Source organism: Camellia sinensis, chromosome 12, assembly GCF_055761805.1.
Source record: "Camellia sinensis isolate YWXY chromosome 12, ASM5576180v1, whole genome shotgun sequence".
NCBI lineage: Eukaryota > Viridiplantae > Streptophyta > Magnoliopsida > Ericales > Theaceae > Camellia > Camellia sinensis.
This window is the reverse complement of record NC_138972.1, coordinates 56,144,655-56,168,303: the sequence shown is the minus strand read 5'-3', so window position 1 is coordinate 56,168,303 and position 23,649 is coordinate 56,144,655. Positions and strand designations below refer to the sequence as shown.

At 43.1% G+C, this 23,649-nt stretch overlaps 1 protein-coding gene across 1 annotated transcript; it reads right to left on the bottom strand.

Annotated features, from left to right (window-relative positions):
* Nucleotides 1-5,052: 5,052 nt before the first annotated feature.
* LOC145803582 (hyoscyamine 6-dioxygenase-like) lies at nucleotides 5,053-22,880 on the bottom strand. Its single transcript, XM_082896890.1, has 3 exons — nucleotides 22,676-22,880; nucleotides 5,545-5,792; nucleotides 5,053-5,325 (listed from the first exon to the last, which is right to left on the bottom strand). Exons 1-3 carry the CDS (start codon nucleotides 22,878-22,880, stop codon nucleotides 5,053-5,055), a joined length of 726 nt encoding a protein of 241 aa, XP_082753016.1.
* Nucleotides 22,881-23,649: the final 769 nt, after the last annotated feature.

The window sequence follows — 23,649 nt, the reverse complement described above, 5'->3', positions numbered from 1 at the left end:
GTAATTGATTATCAGGATAAAGTGTAGAGGTAAAAATGAAATTTTCTTAATTTTGCCATTCATATTGTTGATAGAGATAACAATACACATTTTGGAAAAGTTATATGTCATATTTACCACCACTTTTAGCCATTAATTTTTTTTAAAAAAAAAAAATATGAATCATCAATGTGATGATCGGTTACTTCATGCGTCCCTTCACTCATTGTTCTCATTGGGTTTGTTGTGCTCAGAGAACTTTTCTCAAAATTTTCGTTCTTGTTTACTCCGGTGTTGAGTTTCACTTGTTTCAGAGGTGCGGGGTCAGTCCGAAGTGCCAGGGATTGAGCCGAGAAAATTTTGGGTGGGAGGACTAAGGCCGCACGTGCGGGAGGTGAGGCCGTACGTACGGGAATCAGGGGGATTCTGGGCTTGCACACTGCATTATATGCAGGTACGGGTAGAGGTGCGGATTGGAAGAGCCGCACGTGAGGGGATGAGGGCCGCAGATGCGGGAAGCACGCTCCACACGTGCAGGGGTAAGTGTTGCACGTGCGGGACTCTACTGATTTCGAAAATCAGTTTTTTCTTCTTTCCTTGGGCTGTGTGTATGTCATTGTTTGTATATCACTCTCTCTCTAAAAAGCATTTTCTCCTCCTTCTGTCTATATTTCCTACACCAAACAAGACCAAAGCCTTGATTTCTTTAGATCCATTAAGATTTTAACCCAAGTTTCTTCATCAAAGTTGAAGAGCTCCTCAAGAGTTACATTGTGTGCGGTGAAGATCGAGGTTTCCTCACTGTTGAACTTTGGGGTTTTCATCTATTTTCTTCTCCAAACTTGAGGTAGGGATTTTCTTAGAGTTATATATACATCTTTGCAAGTTTTTGGTCAATTTCAAGATTTCCTCATTGTTTGTTTGAAAATTGGTTTTTGGCTCAAGAAATTGGGGTTTTTGAAAAAGGGGTTCATCTTTTGTTCTCTTTAAAAGATTTTCTTGAGGAATTAAATTACATTGATTTAAGGGTGATGTTTTTGGTGAGATTTTACCAAGGGATGAAGAAATGCATTGTTTGGATGAAAAACCCAGAAACTTGGGAGTTTTGGGTGGATGTTGAGAGCCTATGGATTTACTTGTGCTAAATGGGTGTTCAAGGGAAATTTCATGATATTGGATGTAAATAGCAATTTTCTTAATATATGAGAATTAGTGGATTTTTGAGATCTATTGTTTTATGTATATATGTACATAATTATGAAATAACAAATGGGTGAGGATACATGAGATGTGGGATTGTTGCTACATTGGGATAGCTATAAAAACTCATATGTTATATATTGTTGAAATGCATTGGAAAAAAAAGTGGAAATTGTAATCACAAACAGAGAGTTTGTGGAAAATTTTTGTGAGTGGTAGGATGAATTTATCGTATGGATAATCATTACATTACATGGTTGATTATTGCATGGCATGGTTGATTGTTGCATTGACACCTTAATAAATTGCTTGTTATAAATATTGAATTGGGATTTGAAACTTGCATTGAGAAAGAATTATTGAGAAATGAAAACTATTGAAATGTTTTAGGGTAAATACGTTGGTAAGTCCGGATAGGAGGTGTAGATGGAATTGATTAAGTTGGCTTGAGTGTCTGGGGTGAAAGATCGAAAACACGCGCGGAGGAGGCATCACTTCCCTTCTGGTTAGCAACCGGCAAAGTGGGGTTTTGGTAGTGCTAGTTATGCCTACTTGCAGAGACCAACCTAGAGATTATCTGAGTCGTATTTACCGCCCCCTTGAATTAAATTGATAATTTATGCATTGTTGAGATTTCAAGATATCATTGAGCATAAAGGACTTTCAAAAGATAATAATGTGATTTTCATGTCAAAAGCATAGCATGGCATAGGCATTCCTTTTTATGAGACATGTATAAAATGTATATACTTTGTTAAGGATTTATCTACTGAGCTTTATGCTCACCCCTACGGAATTGGTGCAGGAAAAGATGTAGTGAATCCACCAAACTAGGCCGTGGATGTATGTATTGAAAGCACGAGGCTCTATTTTGTTGTGATCATATATGTATATATATATATATATATATATATATATATTTGTAAGCCAAGGGCTATATGTGAATGAGTTCAAGAAATCATCTTTTGTATAACCAGGCTTAAGCCTTGGAACATGTAAGCCCCTTGAGGGCATTTTATTTATTTTTGGATTTGACGCTCTATATGCTACAGATTCATGTATTTCATATCATTGAATGTATAATTTGCATGTGAGACTATTTTGTACAAACTTTAATGATGAATGTAATGATGATTTGGGAATTGCTACTATTCTATAATGAATGTTGGTTGATATACCTAGATTATGTTGGACAAATTTTTTTGGGGGCGTTCCAATCAATTTCATTCATCTCATGACCCACCCAATTTTAATTCGACAGAGAGTTACTGTAAACCACAATGTTACATAACAAAACACCATCACAATTGTTACTAAATACCACTAAGAATATAACTAGGTATATGGTACACATTCATGAATTCTCCCTTCTTTTTTCTTTTTTTTTTTTTGTTGAAAAATTATTAGTTAGTTACAAAAATCATGTGTAGTTGCTTATATAATACTCTCAGTAAATAAAAAATCACAATACACTATAAGAAATTAAGATTTTAAAGACAAATTTTTAGAGACAAAAATAATTTGTCAGCAAAAATTATAATTTTAAAGACAAAATGAAGAAATTAAAAAATATATATATATATATATATATATTTAATTATGTTATTACATTTTTAAGAAAAATCTATTTAGTGGCAAAATGGTTAATGATTTTTTCATCTACAATTTTAGTTGGTCCCAATGAACTCAACTCATATATTATTTTGATTCTTTGAACTTCAAGCCCCCGTTTGTTTTGGGGTTAAATAGATGGGAGATGATTAGGATGGAAGTGGGGTTATTTAGTATTGTGTTTGTTTGTAGAGTTGTGAAAGGTATTAGGATGGAGGAGGTGATATAGATAGAGATTGGAAGGGGATTAAGATGGAGGAGACAGAGATGGTATTAGAAAAATAGTGAGGGGATTAGAAATTTTTTTATTTTTTTATTTTTTTATTTTTTATATATTGAGAATTTATTTTATAAATATTAATGTTTAATTTTTTATATTTTTGTATTTATTTTATTATTTTATATAAAAATAATTTAACAATTCCTACACTAATAACTATCATCAAAACAAACACAATTTTACTTAATCCCGTCACAATCAATCTCTTGCTAACAATTCACTATGAATCCCCCCCATTCCACGTCTGAAAACAAACGGAGTCCAATAGTCAGATTCATTCTTTGAAGAATGGGGCTCTCTCTCTCTCTCTCTCTCTCTGTGGAATCCCTAATTTCCTTCTCTATAGAATCTGTGGTTTGTTGATTTCGATCCCTAATATGATCTCAGACTCCTGATCTACACTTCTAATCATTGGTTTGTTGATTTCGTCCTTGAGGAGTCTCATAGTGTCTCTCTTGACAGTGATTTCAGTATCCAAGTTTGATCGATTAATCGATTTCAGTCTCATTGATTTGGTTTTTGATCTGTTGTTTGCATTTGTTCTTTGAAAATGCTTGTTTATCAGTGTAATGTTTGTGTTGATTATGTAGTATCAACAACGGCCTCTTCAACATTGACTCTATCTTCGAGGAACAACATCAATGGCAACAAGAGCAAGAGCACTGTAGCATCATCTACATCTCTTCGTCAGAAAACCCTTAGTCCGATCTCGGCACTGAAGGAATTGGCCCCTTCACTCTTGGACTCCGCAAAGCGCCATTTCGATCGCTTGCATTAGGAGATCCTCAAGGACCTTGAGGCCTCTCTCTCTCTCTCGTCTCCATAAACGATTAAAGGTCCTCTCTCTCTCTCTCTCTCTCTCTCTCTCTGAAATTTTATTGTGATGTGCTCTAATTGCTTGACCAAAATTTCACCATAGAACTACAGGTTAACGCTATGTTTGGATTGAGTGATTTGGAGAGAAAAGAAAAGAAATGGAGAGATATGTATTTCTCTAACTTGTTTGGATAACCTAAGTGGAAAGAAATGGGAAGAAATGGAGAGAAACTTATTTCTCTTATAAGCCTCATTTTCAATCTTCCCAAAAGTAGAGAGATTGAGAGAGAAAAAAAACCACTATTTTCATAATACCAATTTTGTCCCTATAAAAATAAAAGAAATAAAATGATTGAAAATATAAAAAGGTTATTTTAGTAATATAACATAAAATAATTTCTTTTCTTTTATCTTAATGAAATCTAACCAAACAAGAATGAGAGAAATCACAATCATTTTTTTTCTTTTATTTCTTCCTTATCCATACAAAAAGGAGAGGAATCACAATCATTTCTTTTCTTTTCTTTTCTCTTATAACTTAAGTAATCATTTCTTTTCTTTTCTCTCCTAAATTCCCAAACATAGTGTAAGTTCTGAATGTTCTGTCTCTGTCTCTGTCTCTGTGTGAGCACGCATGAGTGTGTGCTCCTCTGCATTGTTATTATTATTTGTAATCTTGAGTTCATTTCCAGAAAGAAAAAAAAAAGTTGCAGAATGAGAGGTTGAAATGTTAGGTTATATGTAATGATTTGATAGGTTGGATTTGATGTACTGTGAGTAGTTTAGATTAAATTTTATGAGATGACCATAATTGTCATTGAAATTATGAGATTGCTGTCTATTACAATGATATAAGATTTTATATTATCGTAATTAATAGGTTTTGGGTCAGGTGACCTCTCTTAGGGAGTGTATTTGTAGTTTAACCAAAAAAAAAAAAAATGGAACACTTGGTATGCAGCAAGTCCAAACAGAGTGATTGAAAAGAGAGCAACAGAGAGAATAATAAGCAGCCACCAAATTATCGACTGAAAACAAAAGCAACAGACTGATATCCCAGCCTCCATCACCACTAGTAAAAACAGTACAAATTTTCCCACACCCTATTTTTCATAAATATAATTATCTCACAAGTTACAAAGCTATATATATATATATAATACATATCACACATCAACACATAGGTATATAGGAGAAGAGTAACAAATTACTTGTTGTAATCCAACATCTTCTTCAAATTGTCCTTTCCAACCTTGAGCAAATTCTTTAAAGGTACGGGGTATGTACCGTTGGGGATTCGATGGATTAACCAAAGTTCTTGCAAGTTCTATTATGCAGTCATCACTTGGAATAATAAAAGTTCTAAGCATGGTTCGATAGTCTTTTGTATTTGTCACCACTCTATGTCTTGGACTTGAAAACTTCCCATTACTTATCACCTACAATACAAACCAAGCCCGAACCAAACCAATTAGATGGTTTAGATTTATTTGTAAAATTATGAAAAAAAATTGCAAGAATTTTTTTACAAATAGCTGAAAGCATTCCAAGAAAATCGTGAAAATAGAAAATAGCCTATGCCAACAACATATATTTCGAAATAGCCATGCTAATAGCCTTATGCCTACCAATTTAAATGTAAAATTAGAGTAGTGTACCTTGAATTGAACACCAAGCATGATTACAAATGCATGAGGAATGGGTTGGACACCAATCCATTTGTCATCCTTGAAGGCTTGAAGTCTAGGCACATCACACTGATGAAGAGTGGTTATGAGATTGCCATCACAGTGTTCAAAATGTCCCAAGGTCATACTTAGGTCTAGACATGGAATGTGGTGATTTACAGAGAATAGTTGTGTTTTGCTAAGATTTCCTTCAAAATGCCCTTGTTCTATTCCCAATCCTTCACATAATAAATTCAAAATCATCAGTAGAAACTTCCTCACTTTAGCAAAATATATCCCAACAACTTCTTTTCAAATTATTTACACAAAGAAAAATTATATTTTTGGGTTATATATATATATTTTAATTTTTAGTTTTTTTTTTTAAAGCTAATTGCACTTTTGATATGGTTTGATCTAATCCTGATTTGTTTGATTTGATTATATTTGTGTTATTGTTTGGTGATTTTTCCATTTTCTTTGATAGTTAGATTGGTGCTGTTTGTACACTCCATCATTATTAGCTGCTTACCATTGATCAACTTTTATAGAGATTCTGTTTAGTGGTCTCTGTATTCATTCTTCTCAAAGAATTCAAAACAGTCGTGTTCTGTTCTTGGCTCTTAGGTGGCGGTCAAGCAGATGTAAACCTGTTTCCTGATGTTGATAGCTCCTAGAAAGTGTGTAAGAGAACTCTTCTCTATGTTTGCTCATGCTCTCATGCTAGTTTTTTCACTTTCTCCATTATCAGGTTTCCATGTACTATATATTTTTGTAACAAATTGTGGAATGTTGCTATTGTGATTCTGGTGATAGGCATTACACAGTCATATATAGTTTTGATCTTAGTTGTACAAAGTGGGGGGCGGGGATGGGAGCGGAAGTGGGAGTGAGGGCAAGAGGGGACATATAAAAGTTTCTAACAATCATTTTTTTCTACTTATGTAGTCATATTTTTTTTTTTCTTCTCTCATTTTGATTTTTTACTCAACTCAAAAAGCTTTGAATCCCAAGTACTTGGGTGGTTTCTTATTGTCTCATTTCAATCTATAAATTATTGCTTTGAATTCCATGTGTGAGTCATAGCTTAGTCCTTTGTGATGGATCTCAAAGATTTTTTCCACTCTGGTAGTGCTAGTATGTGAACTTAGAACCCGTAATCTATTTTTTGAGGAATGTGTATATTGTCCTTTTATTTTCTACATGTATGGAGGTATAAAAAACTTGCTGTGATATGAGAATCCTCTAGCTCTAAGCATGCCCTGGAATCTGAACTGAAGGCTGCTGTTCTATTATGCTTTGTTTTTGGAATATATGTTTAGTTGATTGACGAAGGAACCCTCTAGCTATCAGTTTTGTGAAAGATTGCCTCACAAACTATTAGCTTACTTGTGGAGATATATTTTCAGGATATTAACGCGTGGCAAGGTGTAGACACCCCATTTTTGACCGATTTTTTAAGACGTCACTGATTGAGCGCTCGGTGATATTGCATATTGTGCTCGTTCAGAAGTTTCAAAGTCCTGGCTGCGAGCCTTGCCTCCGGACTTCCAGACTCTTTCGTGCCTTGCCTCGGTTTGCTAACCAGGCTCTGTTTTCTCTGTTTTCTCTTCCCGAAGGGAGGGAGACGCCTCGTAGATCATCTCACAGTGGCTGTAGGCTACGTTTCGTGGTCGTAGGCCATTTTTCCCATTTGGAGCCCAGTTTTCAATTTTTCAGAGCCGACGGCCGTGTGCCTCGGTTCGAGACCGCCTAACCACCTCCGTTTGCTCCGATTTTTGGCACACATCTTATTTCCTCCCTTTTTAGGAACACTGTGGCCCGAGAGACCAACTTCGTGATCGAATGCCACCTCTGATGCTTAACAGCCCATTTTCGGGGCCCCCAGGCCGCGCGTTTCGGTCCCCGAACCTCCGTTTTGCATCCGTTTTGGTTCATTTTTGGTGGAGACCTTATTTTCATTGTTAGGAAGCTTGTAGGAGGGTGGGAGGCCAGCAATTGTTCTGAAAAGCCAGCTTTATTTCTTCATTACTCTCCGTCGCCCGTTTTCCTCACTAAAAAGCTAATGTTGACCACCCCAGGGCCACTTTCTTTAGCCATAAACCCCATATTTGTGTTGTACACACCTGGGAGGCCACCAATATGTATAGGCCGGCCATTAATTGTCCTTGACCCTTTTGAACCCCTCTAAAAAGTTGGCTTTTCTCTCTCCTGGTTCATATTTTCTGGGTTTTGACCACATATTTGTGTTGTGCACACATGGGAGGCACCTTTTTGGGGTGGCTAACCAGCAATTTTCATTGACCCTTTTGACCCCTGGCCGGCTGGCCAGGGGGGGTGGCCGGCCGGCCACCTGAACCTTTTGAACCTGGCCGGCCAGAATCCCCTCTCCAAATGCCTTCCAGCTGTACCCTCTGTTTCCACCCAAATTTTGTATTCGGGGGGGTGCCTTTTGGGGGGAAAATTTGAATTGGTTTTTCCCCCCCTTTTCCTCCACTCCTCCCTCTATAAAACCAGACCCCCCAGCTCCATTTTTGAGGGTTACAAATCCTTGTTTAGAGCCTTGCTTACATCTCTCCCTCTCCCTCTCTTCCAAGCCTCAAAACCCTAAAAGCCTTGCACCATTTACACACCAACCCATAGCTCCACACATCCACACTCCATTCCAGCCTTTTGAAGCTGATTTCTAGAGGCTAGGAGCCCCTCTTCTTGGTCCAAAGGCTGTTGGTTCATTGCTCTTCAAGGGTAAGCACACTTTTCCCCTAAACTAGTCTTTTCTTGCTTCATTTATAAGCCTTGCTTGCAAGAATTTTTGGGCTCCGACCCAAACTGTAAATAGTCATATTTTGTGCTCATCTCCATGTTTGATTAAGGGTCTTTCTCTGTTTGAGGTCTCCTCCTCACCCTTTGTGTTTAAACTCTCTTTTAGGCCTATTTTTGCATGATATTTTAGGCTTATTTGTGAGCTGTTTTGGACTTGTTCATAAACTGTGAAATGTCTTGTTTTGAGCCCCTATTCAACTTTGTTGAAGGTCTCTCCTCTGTTTGAGGCCAGAAACTATCACTTGTCTCTTTAAACTCTCTTTTAGGCCTATTTTTGCATGATATTTTAGGCTTATTTGTGAGCTGTTTCGGACTTAGTCATAAACTATGAAATATCTTGTTTTGAGCCCCTCTTCAACTTTTTTGAAGGGCTCTCCTTTGTTTGAGGCCAGGAGCTATCACTTGTCTCTTTATCCTTCTTTAGGCCTTTTTCTTGCATGATATTTTAGGCCTACTTGTGATTATTTTTGAAGCTTGACATAAACTATAAAATGCCTTTTTTTGAGCCCCTCTTCAAATTTTTTGAAGGGCTCTTCAATGTTTGAGGCCAGCTGCTGCCCCTTGTCTATATTCTCTCTTTTAGGGCCATTTTTGCATGATAGATTAGCCCTACTTGTGTTTGTTTTTGAGAGTTTTCATAAACTGAAAAATATCTTGTTTTAATCTCATATTCAAGTTTGTTTAAGGTTCAATATTTTTTTGAGGCCATATGCTTCCTTGTATGCTTGATTGTCTCCTATTTTGAGCCTTACACCTAAGCCCTTGTTGTATGCTTTGTTTGGCCTTCTATTTCAGTGGCTAAGACACTATTTTGAGCTTCCAAATTAGAGGGCGGTGACCCCCTCTCACCTTGACTTGTTTGGTGGTCATTTTGGCCTTCCAAAGAGACCCTATCTTGCATGCTTTGGAGCCACTTTCTAGGGTCAATTTGGTGAGTTTTGGGACTACCATATTTGATTTTCATAGTTGTTTATGCCATTCCAAATGTCTATCTTGCATGTGCTTAATGACTCCTTGCATGGCCCTCTAAAGTAACTCATCATTTTTGCATGCCATGGTTGCATATCAGTGGTTATTTGGGCCTATTTTCACATGTTTTATTCACTTATTTTTGCTGGTTTGGTGAGATTCCATGTGCATCCTATATTTTCCATGTAAACCATGTTTGCTAGTCAAAATTGAATGCTATTTTAGTCCATCTTGCTAGCATCTTTTGGCCATGCTTTGAACTGAAAATGTCCATGTTTTGGGACTGCCTTGGCTCTGTCTTCATGCTTCATGATCAAATAATGCATGCTTTGTATAGCTACAAGTCATTCCATGTGCCTAGTTTCGAGTTTCGGGGTTCATCCCATGCATCGGGTGCCATATTTCCATAATTCGGGACCATTTTGCATCATATTTCAGTGTTGGAATCTACATGCTTGTATGCCATATTCCATGCCTTGCCATGCCTTGTTAGAGTTGCATGTTATGCCTAGGATCGGTCCTCGGTTTGCGTGCATGTGTGCACGCATTTCGATAGTCTCATTTTCACCTATTGGCTACTGATGTGAGTGTGGCTGAGGTCCACTCATGTTAGTGTAAGTTCATTATGCATTGTGTATGCCATTTCATTTCACAGCATTGTGTATGCTAGGTTGTATGTTAGAGAATTGTGTATGCCTCGTTACATCGTGCATTGTGTATGCCATTTCATAGCATTGCGTATGCTAGGTTGCATGTTAGGATTGCATTCATGCATGTCATGCATATTGCATTGTGCTTAGGATAGGAGTTAGCCCAAACACGGGAAACGAGGGACGTTTCGTACTCCGAGTGACGGAACGTGTCTCAATTCCCGGTTGCCGACACTCCGGATTATCCATGATGGAGTCTAGGCCTTATTGTGTCGATATGTGCATTCATTTCATATTGAGTCATGCAATTCAATTTCTCAGCCATCATGCATCGAGATGCGTGATTGGTGGCATGAGGATCGAGGACTACACTCCCTGAAGAGTAGTCATGCATGCATATGTGAAAATACTTTGCCATGCCCCTTTGTTGCTCTCTGTTGCAGCAAATCAAAAATCAGCAACCTTCCGGAGCCTGGCACGTATCCCAAGAATAATTGCAAACATAGGCAAATCGGGGCATCGCAAGGGATTCTCTGCACAAGGCAACCCGAGCATGCATCATTCATCATTTGGAACAGAGCTGAGGCGGTCCACGAATTTGCGTGCCATTTACTGCTTTCCTAGATTAATTTGTTAATTAATTAAGATTCTGTATTTATTCGAGACTATATTATTTATTCATTTGGGACTGTATTATTTATTCGGACCCTCTGCGCGAGGGCAATGTTGTAATAAGTGTGCATGTGTGTGATGTATATCTTCCAACCCCACGTCTTTCTCCCTTTTATTTACCCGCTTCTGATGGTTAGATTAGGGCATGTTTCAATTAGCATACAGTATGATAGCATGTTTGCATTCATTCATCTGTCTTGCATGCACCGGGCTCGGCATATCATACTAACTGCATTTGTATTTCAGTTCCGAGTTGAATACTTGTTAGTTGTAGCATTTCGTATGCCATCTTTAGAATAGCCGAGCCCATCTTAGTTGCATTTTGCGTGTGTTGCATTAGGCATTTCTGTATAGTTAGGATCATGCATGGATTTCTAATTAGCTTCTGTTTTGGCTTGGAGTACTCGGTAAGTTTTATGCTTTAGCATCCTTGCATGCGTGTGAGTGACTACCGTGATAGCATGCTTACCATGAGGCTATATGCTTATGTGATATAACTGCCTGAATGCCTGTGGGTGAAGGTTGGATTATTTGAATTGGAATAAATGCATTGACTGTGAGTTTTAAGCCCACTAGATAGTGGCAAAATCATGTTTTTCTAAGCCCACCCGAGGGTGGCAAATCCATGTCTTAGCCTACTTGCGGGTAGCACCATCAAACCACTTTAAAAAATAAACATGAAATGTTTTGTTCCAATTCAGACGATCCAGTCTATACTTGTATGCTGTGCGCATCACATAGTAAATCTAGGCTAATAACCGGAATAAGAACGCATAAAGTTTTCAAAACTAAATACCATAGTTAGTAGAGGTCGATCTTTGATCGGGCGAGCGGGGGTGCTCACAAAGTGACCTTCCCCAATCGTACCCAAGTTCCCGAGCCGAGGCAACTTTGGTGATGACGGACACGTGGCCTTAGGCAACGAGTCGGGGTTTCCTAAATTTCCCAAAAAAAAAATAAAATATTTAGGTGGCGACTCTGTATCTGGCAAAGCAGTCCATGTTTGGCACTTCTTTCAAAAAAAATCTGTTTTCTCAAAACGATTTGCCGGATTTGGACTCTTTGGTTCAGGTTAAGAACCGTGACAATTTGAGAATCCGAACTTGTAGTGAGCCGAAAACGAACAGAACGGGACTCATCCTCCCGGGGCATTCGGGGGACGTCTACAGTTTCTGGCGACTCTGCTGGGGATTTTAGAGAACTTGACTCGAACTCATGATATCTATTTTTTACTACATTTATGTGTCTCTTTGCATTGCATTTGCATTGGTGCGCCTAGGACACCGTGTTTGCCATCTGCTATTCTTGAACGGTTTGCCGGAGGCTTGTCTTGTCAAGGCATGACCATAAGGCTAACCGGTTATGGGCTCTGCAAGTATGGGAACACAAACCCCGATTTTACCGGGGCACCCTTTTTTGACCATTCGACCTAGTGCATATTCGGAATCCGTAGTGACCATTCCAAACTAGGACAGGTTGCTTACCCGATAGGTTGTTTGAAACCGCTGCGTGCGTAGTGAAACCCTAGCTCCTGACAAAATAGGACAGGGAAACCCTCCCCCAACATAGGGGTGTTTTGGCTCTCAATTATCTGTTATGTGCTGTCAGAGTATGTCTCTACAGGGGTTTCATGTATCAGTTTGCGAGTTTGGGGCATCAGGCCTGCGGGCATCAGTCAGTGTTTGAGAATCAGTTATCTGCAGGTATTAGATTCAGTCTTTGGGGACAGTGATTCAGGGATGGTGATCAGTGATTGAGGATAGTGTGTGTTCAGCTTATCGACCGTGTGTTGATTATGCCTAGCTGTGTGTTGTGCATTTACTTTAAGTTGACATGCTGTCCGTTTATCTGTTTATTTATTTCCTTATTACTTTATTTATCTTTTTACTAGGGACAGTTTTAGCATAATTGCTTCCGACCAAGTAGATATTCCCCAAGCACCCTGGACAAGAGGTCGCCGACTCAATCGATCCGAGGATCTGGTTGACGGACAGCCAGTGTTTCACTCTCTACCCCAGTTATCAGATAGAGGCCAAGAAAGCGCAATGTGTCTGAGCAGAGGTTGCCAGAGCAGTGGACTACCCCATCAGTGGACAGTCAGATTGGGATCCCAATTGTTGCTATAGAAATAGACCTGCCAATAGTTCAGACAAATCAGGGCAGTATGGCGGCACCGACAGGAGTTGAGGAAATGATGCGTCAGATGCAAGAGACCATGAGAGCCATGCAACAGGACGCTGTTCGCCGGGATGAGTTTGCCAAACAACAGGCCGAGATCATAGCCCAACAAACAGAATTAATTGCCAGGCTGCAACAACAAACTGGAGCATCTGCTTCACACCCAGTTCCTCCCCCACCAGGAATCCCAGCACCCGAGGAGGCACCAAATGTCCAGGTAGATACGGACATACCAACGGGGCCAGCTCTGCCCCCAATTCTGCCCCAGCTATCTAAGGCACCTACGCCTATCAATCAACCGGACTCTCCCTTCGAGTTCGAGGTAGACCATACAGCACTGAAATTGAGCAAGCTCGAGAAGCTATTCAAAAAATCCCAGGGGGTAAAGGCTATCCCGGATATTGAGGACAGATATACCGACATGGCTGTAACATTGCCGGATAGATTCAAAATGCCACAGATCGATCGCTTCGACGGATCTGGTGATCCCATGGTCCACCTCCGGCTATTCTCAGATATATTGCGGCCAATGGGCCTCACCAGACCCCAGAAGCTTTCGCTATTCGGTCGGACCCTGTCAGGCGTGGCCGCTATCTGGTATGCGAAGTTGGAGGATGACGTCAAGCGGAGTTGGGATGAAATGGCCGAGGCCTTTGTTGTGCAATACTCTTATAACACCCAAATTGAGATTACAACTCGTGATCTCGAAACAACAAGGCAGGAGCACAAAGAGAGTTTCTCGGATTTTGTAACTCGATGGAGGGCGAAGGCTTCAATGATGACCCTGAGGCCTACTGACAAGGACCAGATCAGGATGATTGTGCGCAATCTCCAGCCAAAACTGATGCAAAAGATGATTGTACTCCCCTTCCCTACCTTTTCTGATCTGCATGAGATGGGGGTACAAATTGAAGATGCAATGAAACAAGGTCGGATTGACCAGGATAAGGAACAGCCCAGAAGAACCTTTAACCGCAACAATAATGCAGGCCCGAGTGGCGCTGTAACTACAAGGACTTCGGAAGTCAGCATGGTCACCACCATTCCCCCTTCCCTTCCAAGACCCATGGCAGCTACACCTTTCTCCGGTGCATCTGGAAGTAACACCCAAACCACCAAGTACCCACCCAGAGGCCAAAGAAACTTCACCCCATTGTATATGCCCCTGTCCAAGGCTCTAGGGGTATTAATCAGGAAAGGGCATCTAAAACCCCTGGAACCGAGGCCGCTACCAAACCCACTTCCCCCCTCTCATAACCCAGCCAAATACTGCGCGTATCACCAACAACATGGTCACGACACTGACCAATGTTTCCGACTGCGTCATGAGATTCAAGATCTCATTGACAAACAGGTGATCCTACCTCCAGAAAAGCCCAATGTCACAACTAACCCACTCCCTACACACAACCAAGCTCCACCTCCCAAAAGAGTCAATTTTATCCAAACTGGGGTCGTGTCTTACGATCCTAGTATCTATATCACTCTTTCCCATCTACCTAAGCCGGAGGTGCTCCTTCCTGACTGCACTGACTTTTTGTGCATGCTGGGCACCTCCACAACCCAACCTGAGCCAATGGTGGCGACTGTTGAAGACGGTACGGGAGAGATTGCAGAGGAGGATGGGCTGTTGAATCAGGGTTTGAGCAGTCTGGGAACTTTGCTGGGGAAGCCTATGATCCAAGTGATTACATCCTGTCAGCAGGCCGGTCTAAGCCAAGTATAGAATTGTAAAAGAAAGCAGAACTGTGTGTGATCCAGGGGGATAAATTTGAGCAGGGAACAGATGACGTGGCGACTGTAGAAGAGGACTTTGCCAACCTACAGTTTTTCAATGACCAAGAATCAGGGGGCGCGGAAGTCAACTAGTTTGATTAAGAGGAATCGGCAGAGGTTACCGGATGGCTGGATGACCAACCAGATATTGTGGAAGAGTTCCAACTAGAACAGGACCTGGCAGGGCGTGAGGGTATCAATTGTGGCCGGAAGGGCCGGAAGTCAGAATACATTGCCGGAGAGCGCCGGTATGAAGAATTTCGCTCGGGACTTGAGCATTGTGGATACAGAGAAAGTTGAACCACAAATTGCACTGATGCAGTCAGAACAAGAAAAGTTTTGGGATTCTGAGAGAGTCAGGAAAGCAAAAGCCTGTGAAGGGGCCGAAAGTGCTGTGGGCACGGGAACAGAAGACGCTGCGGGCATGTGGGCTGAAGGTACTACGAGTACGCTCATACCAGGGCCGGACGGGTGTTTGTCGGCCGCCGACGGAATGTGGTGGGAAGACGATGATTTATGTCTCACCCACACAGATGAAAACTGGGGGAGTAACCAGCCAGATGATACCTGGTATATCAGCGAGGTCAATCAGATGACAAGAAGTGGGCGGTATTTCAAGCCCCCGCACTAGACCAGCCAGAAGCATCTGGAAAAGATAAGGAAGCTGAAAGACAGAAAGAAAAGCAAATCGAGGAAGAGGCTGTACTGAAGCAGTTAAAAAAGATACAAGCGGACATCTCCATCTGGGGACTGCTTATGGCATCACGAGTACACAGGCAGGCTGTCCTTTCAGCCATGGACAAGGCCAAGGTTTCTATAGACACCACACCAGAGCAGCTAGTTGGATTGGTTTTTCCGGGAGGAGGTTCCCCGACGTTGACCTTTTTTGACAAAGAACTACCGCCTGAAGGCGCAAATCACAACAAACCTCTCTACATTTCGGTGGAATGTAGAGGCAAATGGGTACCAATGGTCCTTGTCGACACGAGATCTACTATTAACGTTACCCGTCAAGGATGGCATATGCAATCGGGTTGAAGCCCGTGGACTTCGTGCCAACTACTCAAGTGATCAAAGCCTATGATAATACAAGCAGGGAGGTGATGGGGACTGTCAAAATTCAGACCCAGGTCGGTCCAGGACAACACAACATTGAATTCCATGTCTTGGACGTTCCCGCAACCTTTAACCTACTTTTGAGGCGACCGTGGTTGCACCAGGTCAAGGCAGTCTCTTCCACCTTGCATCAGATGTTGAAGTACCCTCACGGGAAAGGGGTAGCTATTGTTTTTGGGAATTTTTCAATCCATCCGCCGCCGGAAGTGTCTACACCAGTCTTGGAAATCGAACATGGCACGGAGGATTTGTTCTTATCAGGGTTTACTTTAGCTGTGGCCCGAATTGTGCAGAACATCATGGCTGTTAATGAGGAAGTGTATGTCAGTGCTCAATCTGTATACCTTATGAACAAGCTTCAACACATCCCCGGGATGGGATTGGGAAAGAGCGGCCAGAAGGGCGTCACAGCATTGGCCGAAGTGCCGCACAATCCGCATACCTTTGGCTTGGGTTATCTGCCCACCAAAGAGGACTGGGTGAGGAAGGGTAAAAAGATGGCTGGGAGAGCCAAAGCAAAGAAGGCGGGGAAGCCTTTTTGAGTTGATGCATAGGCCCATTCAGGATACCCTAAACGGACGCTTCGTCCGGGAAGGGGAGGACCTTCCATTTTGTGGCTTCCCAGAGCCATGGCTGAACGCGGAGAGGAAGCGTGTGCCTAGTTCCGAGATCTTCTTCGACCTGCAACTATCCGGGGATGACGTTGCCGGAGAGCAGACAGACCCATCAGCTGAGGTTGAGCAGTGTAAGAAAGTGCAGTCTGAGGACACCGAACTTGAAATGGGGGTAGCGCTGGCGTGTCTACTTTCAGATCCTTCGATCGACCAGGAGTGCTTGGGGGATAACTTCTCGGTATGCGTGATCGGGAATGGAACGGCTGCTGGACCGCCAGCAACTATTTTGGATGCATCTATTGCACCCTCTCTCATTTGGCAGTATGAAGAGGGATTTTTGTCCAGCAGCACCGAGTCAGGTAGTGAGCCGGAATCTGATTCCACCGAGTCTTGTGAGTCGGAATCAGGTTCCAGCTCGACTGAGTCTGAGTCTGGTAATCCTGGGGATGATAACCCGGATGCCACAGTCTTGTCCAGATCGTCTTTTTCTTTCTCTTTTGAGTATGTTGTAACCGAAGAATCGGACGATTTGGATGTGCTTAATGAGAATCAAGTAGCTGTGGTTTCTGAGTACTTTTCTGTGCCCTTGATTTATTGCATTAACTCAGACTTTCAAAATTTTGATGAAAACAACGAGGACGAAATTCCTCCAATTTTGCAACGCTTAATTGTACAAGAGCAGGAAAGATTTGTTAAACCCCTAGTTGATGAAATCACTACAGTGAATATTGGTACTGAGGAGGACCCACGGCTGGTCCAGATCGGGTCCATGTTGTCTTCGGAGGAACGCGAGCGTTTAGTCGTTTTATTAAAAGATTTCAAAGATGTTTTCGCGTGGTCCTACAAAGACATGCCTGGAATCGATCCTGAGATAGTACAGCACCGGATCCCTCTTGACCCCGAGGCCCGACCCGTTAAACAGAAACTCAGGAGGATCCACCCCGACTGGGCTCTCAAGATTAAGGAAGGGGTCACCAAGCAAATCGACGCAGGCTTCCTGCTGGTATCCGAATACCCGACTTGGTTGGCCAACATCATCCCAGTGCCGAAGACGGATGGTAGGATCAGGGTATGCGTGGATTTCAGGGATTTAAACAGAGCTATTCCGAAGGATGACTTTCCCTTGCCGCATATTGACGAGTTAGTGGACTTCACAGCAGGGCATACTTTGCTCTTATTCATGGATGGCTTCTCAGGCTATAATCAGATAGTGATGGCACCTGAAGACCGGGAGAAGACTGCTTTCACCACCCCGTGGGGGACTTACTGCTACAGAGTGATGCCGTTTGGGTTAAAGAATGCTGGAGCTACATATCAACGGGCCGCGACTACAATATTGCATGATGTGATCCACAAAGAGGTTGAGGTGTACGTGGATGACATGATTGTCAAGTTCAAAGAAAGAGAGGGCCACTACACCGCCTTACAAAAGTTCTTTCAAAGGATCAGAGAATTTCGATTGCGGCTAAATCCTCAGAAGTGTACGTTCGGTGTTACAGCGGGAAAAATGCTGGGGTTTCTGATTACACAAAGGGGCATCGAGGTCGACCCTTCAAAAATCAAGGCCATCTTAGAAATGCCACCACCAAGGACTGAAAAGGAGGTGCGAGGCTTTCTGGGTAAAAGTGCAATTTATAAGACGGTTTATCTCAAAATTAACCTTGACTTGTGAACCACTTTTTGGTCTCCTGAAGAAAGGAAAGAAATTCTAATAGGACGGCCGATGCCAAGCTGCTTTTGAACAGATCAAGGAATATTTACAGAACTCGCCCGTGTTGTCACCGCCAGAGCCGCGGAAACCGTTGATATTGTACCTTTCAGTGACCGAGACCACAATGGGCTGCATGCTCGCGCAAGAATCAGAGGACAAAATGGAGAGAGCCATCTACTATCTGAGCAAGAAGATGCTAGAGTATGAGACTCGCTACACACCGTTGGAGAAGGCTTGCTTAGCTTTGGTATGGGCTACCAGGAAGCTGCGACACTACCTGTTATCTCACTCCGTAATGTTGGTTTCACGACTCGATCCCATCAAATATCTTTTCGAGAAACCGGCACTTACGGTTTGGCTAGCTCGTTGGTTGCTGTTGCTTTCCGAATTCAATCTGAAATATGTGACACGCAAGTCAGTCAATTAGAATTTCTACCGGAGCGACTCCGTATTCATTGGTTTATGGGATGGAGGCCGTTCTACCTATCGAGATTAAGGTTCCGTCATTGCGAGTATTGGCTGAGTGTCAAATAGCCGAAGCAGATTAGCAGCAGAGCAGGTTTGAGGAACTCATGCTCTTTGATGAGAGAAGACTGAAAGCACTGTACTATGTTCAAGGTTATCAGCGCAGAATTGCCCGGGCTTTCAACAAGAAAGTTAAGTCTAGGAATCTAAAGGAAGGAGATTTGGTGCTCAAGGACAACCGAGCTCCCATCCACGACCCAAGGGGCAAGTTTAGACCCAATTGGACTGGTCCCTACATCATCAAGTCTATCTGGTCAGGTAGAGCTGTGGTTCTGATGGATCTAGATAGCCTAGAGTTCTCCCAACCAATCAACACGGACAAGCTGAAGAAATATTACCCCTGAGAGGCTCGCTAGGCCGAAAATCCGAAAGGGCGACCTAGGCAAAAGTTAGAGCATAAAAAATTGGAAAAATATAAAAACTGAGCTCGCAAGGTTGAAAACCCGCAAAGGGCGGCCTTGGCAAAAGTTAGAGCGTAAAAAGAGAGTGAAAATACTCGAGTGAACCTAAGCCTGAACTACGTAAGGCTTGATTCCCATCTTTAGGATACATAGGCAACTTCATCCTGAAGTTCAGCCATAAACTTTTTCCCGATCAACTCTGTCCATTTGATCATCTCGGTCATCTTTGTCTATCAGCATTTAAGGGCTTTGATTGTAATCTCCGGTGCAGTGCTATTCAGACTAGAGGCAACTTTTCGTTGCCGTGCAGTGCCCTCAGACTAGGGGCAACTTTCCAGTTGCAGGGATCTGGGGTTGTGCATCTAAGTGACAGACCTCAGGCGTGTCCAGTTCTGATCCATATCGAAAATGGTTTTGAAAAGTTTTAATAAAAGTTGACTTTGTTCAAATTAATCTTTCTACAACTAAGACCATTTTTGGACCAAAGCGAAAAATTTCCAGTACCATAACCTTCAATTTCATTGATTTCAAAACAGAGTTCTCCTGTTCTTGCATACAATCGAAGTTGCTTTTTATCATATTCATAAAGAAAACTTGAAAATACTAATAAAGCAATAAATCTGGGGCATAGTCAAGTCAGGTGTTCCTGCGCCCCCTCCCAGAGCTGGTCGAAGCTTCTGATACCGAACTGGGCCCAATCTATGCCTCTTCATTGAGCCAATCCAAGCACTTGTCAGACAAAGTATAACTGAAAGTGGGAGCGGGGGCCAGGAGTTCTTTCGTCCTCCATGCTGTGGCATATCGGGCAAGCTGTGCACCTCGAACTGGGAAGGCAGCCGGATACTCTATCCCCTCTGGCGGGCAAGTCTGATCATGACCGAACTGGCGTTGGAACCGGAACGGAAAGTAGAATACACAGTGAGTCAGACCAACCAACTGGATCTCGGTCTACCAGAACATGCTATAGCTCATTGCCGGGAGATTGAGCCAAGGGCAGCGCCAGGCGATGTGATCTGCAGACAAATTGCACATCCAGTTGAGCCACCATCCCTCATCAAGGGCATCGACTAGGTGTTGTCGAAAGAAGTAGCCGCGAGCTGAGTAGGCTGAGCAAGAGTCCACAACCTGCAATTTATCCATCAACCATACCTGGGGAGGGATGAAGAATGAGAGAATGAAGAATAGAGAGATGTACGATGAGAGAAAAGTAAGACAAGGATTTTGTGAGAAAAACCGAGCCTGAAGGCCAAGAGATATGAGCAACACATATGTGAGATTGGGTGGGAAACATTATCTGCAGCAGTAGTGGACTCCCGGCAAATCTGGTCATCTCCCGGCGATGGAAAGCATCTAATCCCATCAGAGTCTCAGCCAGTGTCATCGCAATACAACTTTTTCCATCCCTCAAACCTTGAGCAACTTCAATCAGGCGAATGCTAGATCCACCAAAGCCCAACGCAAGTAGAAAGTGAGATAGCATACACAAGCAAAGGGCATGTTGTTGGAAACCTTGCCAATGATGGTCGCCACGGTCACCGGCGTCAGAAAAGCGATAAATCAATCCGAGGATGTCCAGTTCCCCATTACAGATCAGAGACCGAGTGTCATGCGTGATGAGTCCACACATCCGCCCTAAAGCTTAGGCGTGACCAAAGCGAAACTGAGGCAAGATCTCTTCATAACTTTCAGATTCCATCAAAGCTTGAAAATCTTCGAAAGTTGGACATACCTCTTGCCCGCCGAAGCTAAAGACATGTGTTACCGGGTTCCAAAACCTTACCGCGGCATGAAGGAAGGGAAGGTGTAGCGGAGTACGGCTCAGCGTGAATAGTGCATTCAAGCCAAAGCCCCGGAAGTTCAACTTTTCCGAGCCGTCTAAAGTAGCAATCCAAGCAGTGAGATTTTCGACAAGAAACGCCTCCATTTTGGTGCAAAACTGAGATGAAATGAATTAGCCACGGAGCTAGGACCTTTAAAGGGGATAAGGCACTGTTCGGGAGGACACGTGTCGAAAAACTGGCGGTTGCTGAGCTAAGTGACCGGCCGGCCACCTTTTCTGGTAGGCCGGCCACCCCTCTCTCCTCAAACGTAAAAAGCTGGTCGGCCAGCTCCCAAAGGTGGCCGGCCATGCTGCAATCTGTGTCTTTGGTCCTGTTCTACCATCTAGAAGGAAGTTCCTAGCATTTCCATGTATCGGGAGTGTTGAAGGCGCGAGTTTTCCTCAGTTTTGGATGCGTTCTGTCGCCCAGATCATCCGAAATACACCTTGTTTATCGAGTTGGTGTTTAGTTTTGCTTATTGAGTTGTTGTTTTGTTTGTCGAGCTGTTTCGTTTACCGAGTCTTGTTTATTGAGTCGCCGAGCTTTGTGCATTTGAGTTGTTACTCTTTGTTTTGCTTATCGAGTTGTAAACTTGCTGAGATTTTGTTGTTTCTTAGTAAGTTAGGTTGTTTTGTTTGTCGTGTCGGTTCGCTACCTGACTTGGCAAATACATAGTGCACATTTACCGTTCAATCTCATTTTTGTGCAAAACGATGCGATGCGATGCTGAGAATATAAAGTACAACACTTTTTCAAAAAGTTGTTTCATTCCGTCATGCTTCTTTTGTTACAACATTTTACAACAAAGGTACAAGTTTTACAGAGAATAAAACTGCCTAATAATGTACAATGTGCTACAACTACTAGTAAAAAAGATAAATAAAGCAGGAAACAGCTGCACCAATGCTCTCAAGAGCAGAAATAAGAGGCCCTCTTCGTCCTCTTCTGCGGAACAGGCTCTGCACCACCGGCACCATCTGAGTCGGAACTGTCATTCTCGGGATCCTCCTCAACCTCCTCTCCACTCCCGGAACTAGGGTCGGAACCCTCATCTCTGTCAGTAGATGTCTCTGACTGACGATCTGCAGCCTCCTCCTCCTCTTCGTCCTCACCGGGCTCCTCCTCTACGATATGTGCTCTGCGTCTACGGAACGACTCCCCTCTCTCGGCCCCGCGAGAAGGCCGAGATGGCCCGGCTCCCCGAGAAGGTCGAGATGGCCCGGCTCCCCGAGAAGGCCTGGATGGCCCGGTCTGTGGCTGATATACTGGAGGCATCTGAAAATAAAAAGTGTAGTTTGAATACATCAGCTCAAATGTGTGTATCAGGTACAGATACAATATATGAATGTGGTATGTGTCAGATGTGCTCTACACAGGCAACCTACCAATGCAGTGAAATGATCAAGTTCAACATGTCATCGGAAGTATGATAAATGCGAGAAAATTAAAGAGTACCTGGACGCCCATGATGGACAACTGTGCCTCTCTCCGTAAGACCATGCCCTCAAGTGCGGCTATCATCCCGAGCATCTCATCCATATACTCGACCGGAGGCTGGAGATACAAATGCAAAATATCAGTAAAGGAATGAATGTCCAAGTATCTGAGTGATAAATCAAAGCTGTAAAGCATACCGGCGGCGAATCAGGATCTCTGACATATCTGTGGTCAGACATGAGAGGCTCTATTGGAATCGAGTAGGGAGTCCCAAATCGCCATCCCGTCAGCTCGGTTAGCATGTCTGGCCACCCAGGATGATGATGAGTCGGAGGAATCGGGGGAACCAATCCACCTCCACCTCTGGATGTACCAGCCCTGCTAGTGGAAGGGACGTCCGCGGCCCGAGCCCAGCTCGATGAGGGCATACCAACGGATCTCCTCGTCGGGGTACGGACTCCTGTCAACGAAGGCATCAAGTATGTGTGACGATAAGTCGCATACTCTCCCTGCTCCAGATGAAGAAATGCATCAGTACCCAACCTGGCGTCAATGACACCCTGGGGAGAGAGCCTATCAGCGGTTCGCATGTCGTCTGGGGGTGTTGAGGGAATGTCCTGAACGGGGTAGCCCATGTCTGGCGCAGGAAGCGCTCCCCTAAAAACCAGGCCCTACCGATCGGCCCCTCTAACAGGATCCTGTACTGAGAGGAACCCCAGGCTCCGGCAAACTGGAATCGGAGGTCACTACCCAAAGGCGCCCAAGGTTGCCATGCGATCTGCGGGTAACCAACGCATAAGCTGATCAAAAATCGTAAATGCGCAAGATAAATCAAAGATTGGAAACATGAAGAACTGAGAGTTCTGCAATACCTCTGATGGCCGTACTATGTCAAAGTACTATCGTAGATAGAGAAGTGACTCCCGAGGTCTCGGACGGTATGGGCCCTCAAATACCAGCGAGTAAGAGGTTATGGGAGGCATCGCTACCTCGAGCTCCGGGGCTAGTGTCGGGAAGTACGCATAGATCCATAGCTGTGGAAAACAGGGCAGTAGCCATCAGAATACAGAATGCTGAGTGTAAACTGTAAATACAGAATGTTGAGGGCAGAGTACAGAGATACAAAATGTAAAGTGTACTGTGTGTGCAGTGTACAGAGAATGAAAGAAGAAATGTAAATCAAAGGGGGCAGAAAGTACCTCCCAGACTCTCCAATAACTGCCAAGTATTTTCCTCCGTCCGCGGGAGGTCGCGTTCATATAGCAATAAAGGGTGGCCAGGCTGGCGCCACCCAATCATACCGCCAGACCTGTGATAGGTCCACTAGGGCACTCAAGAGATAAAGTCCGACAGTGTTCCCCCTATCGGCGAACAGAGTAGTCCCGAAGAGGAACATAAAAAATC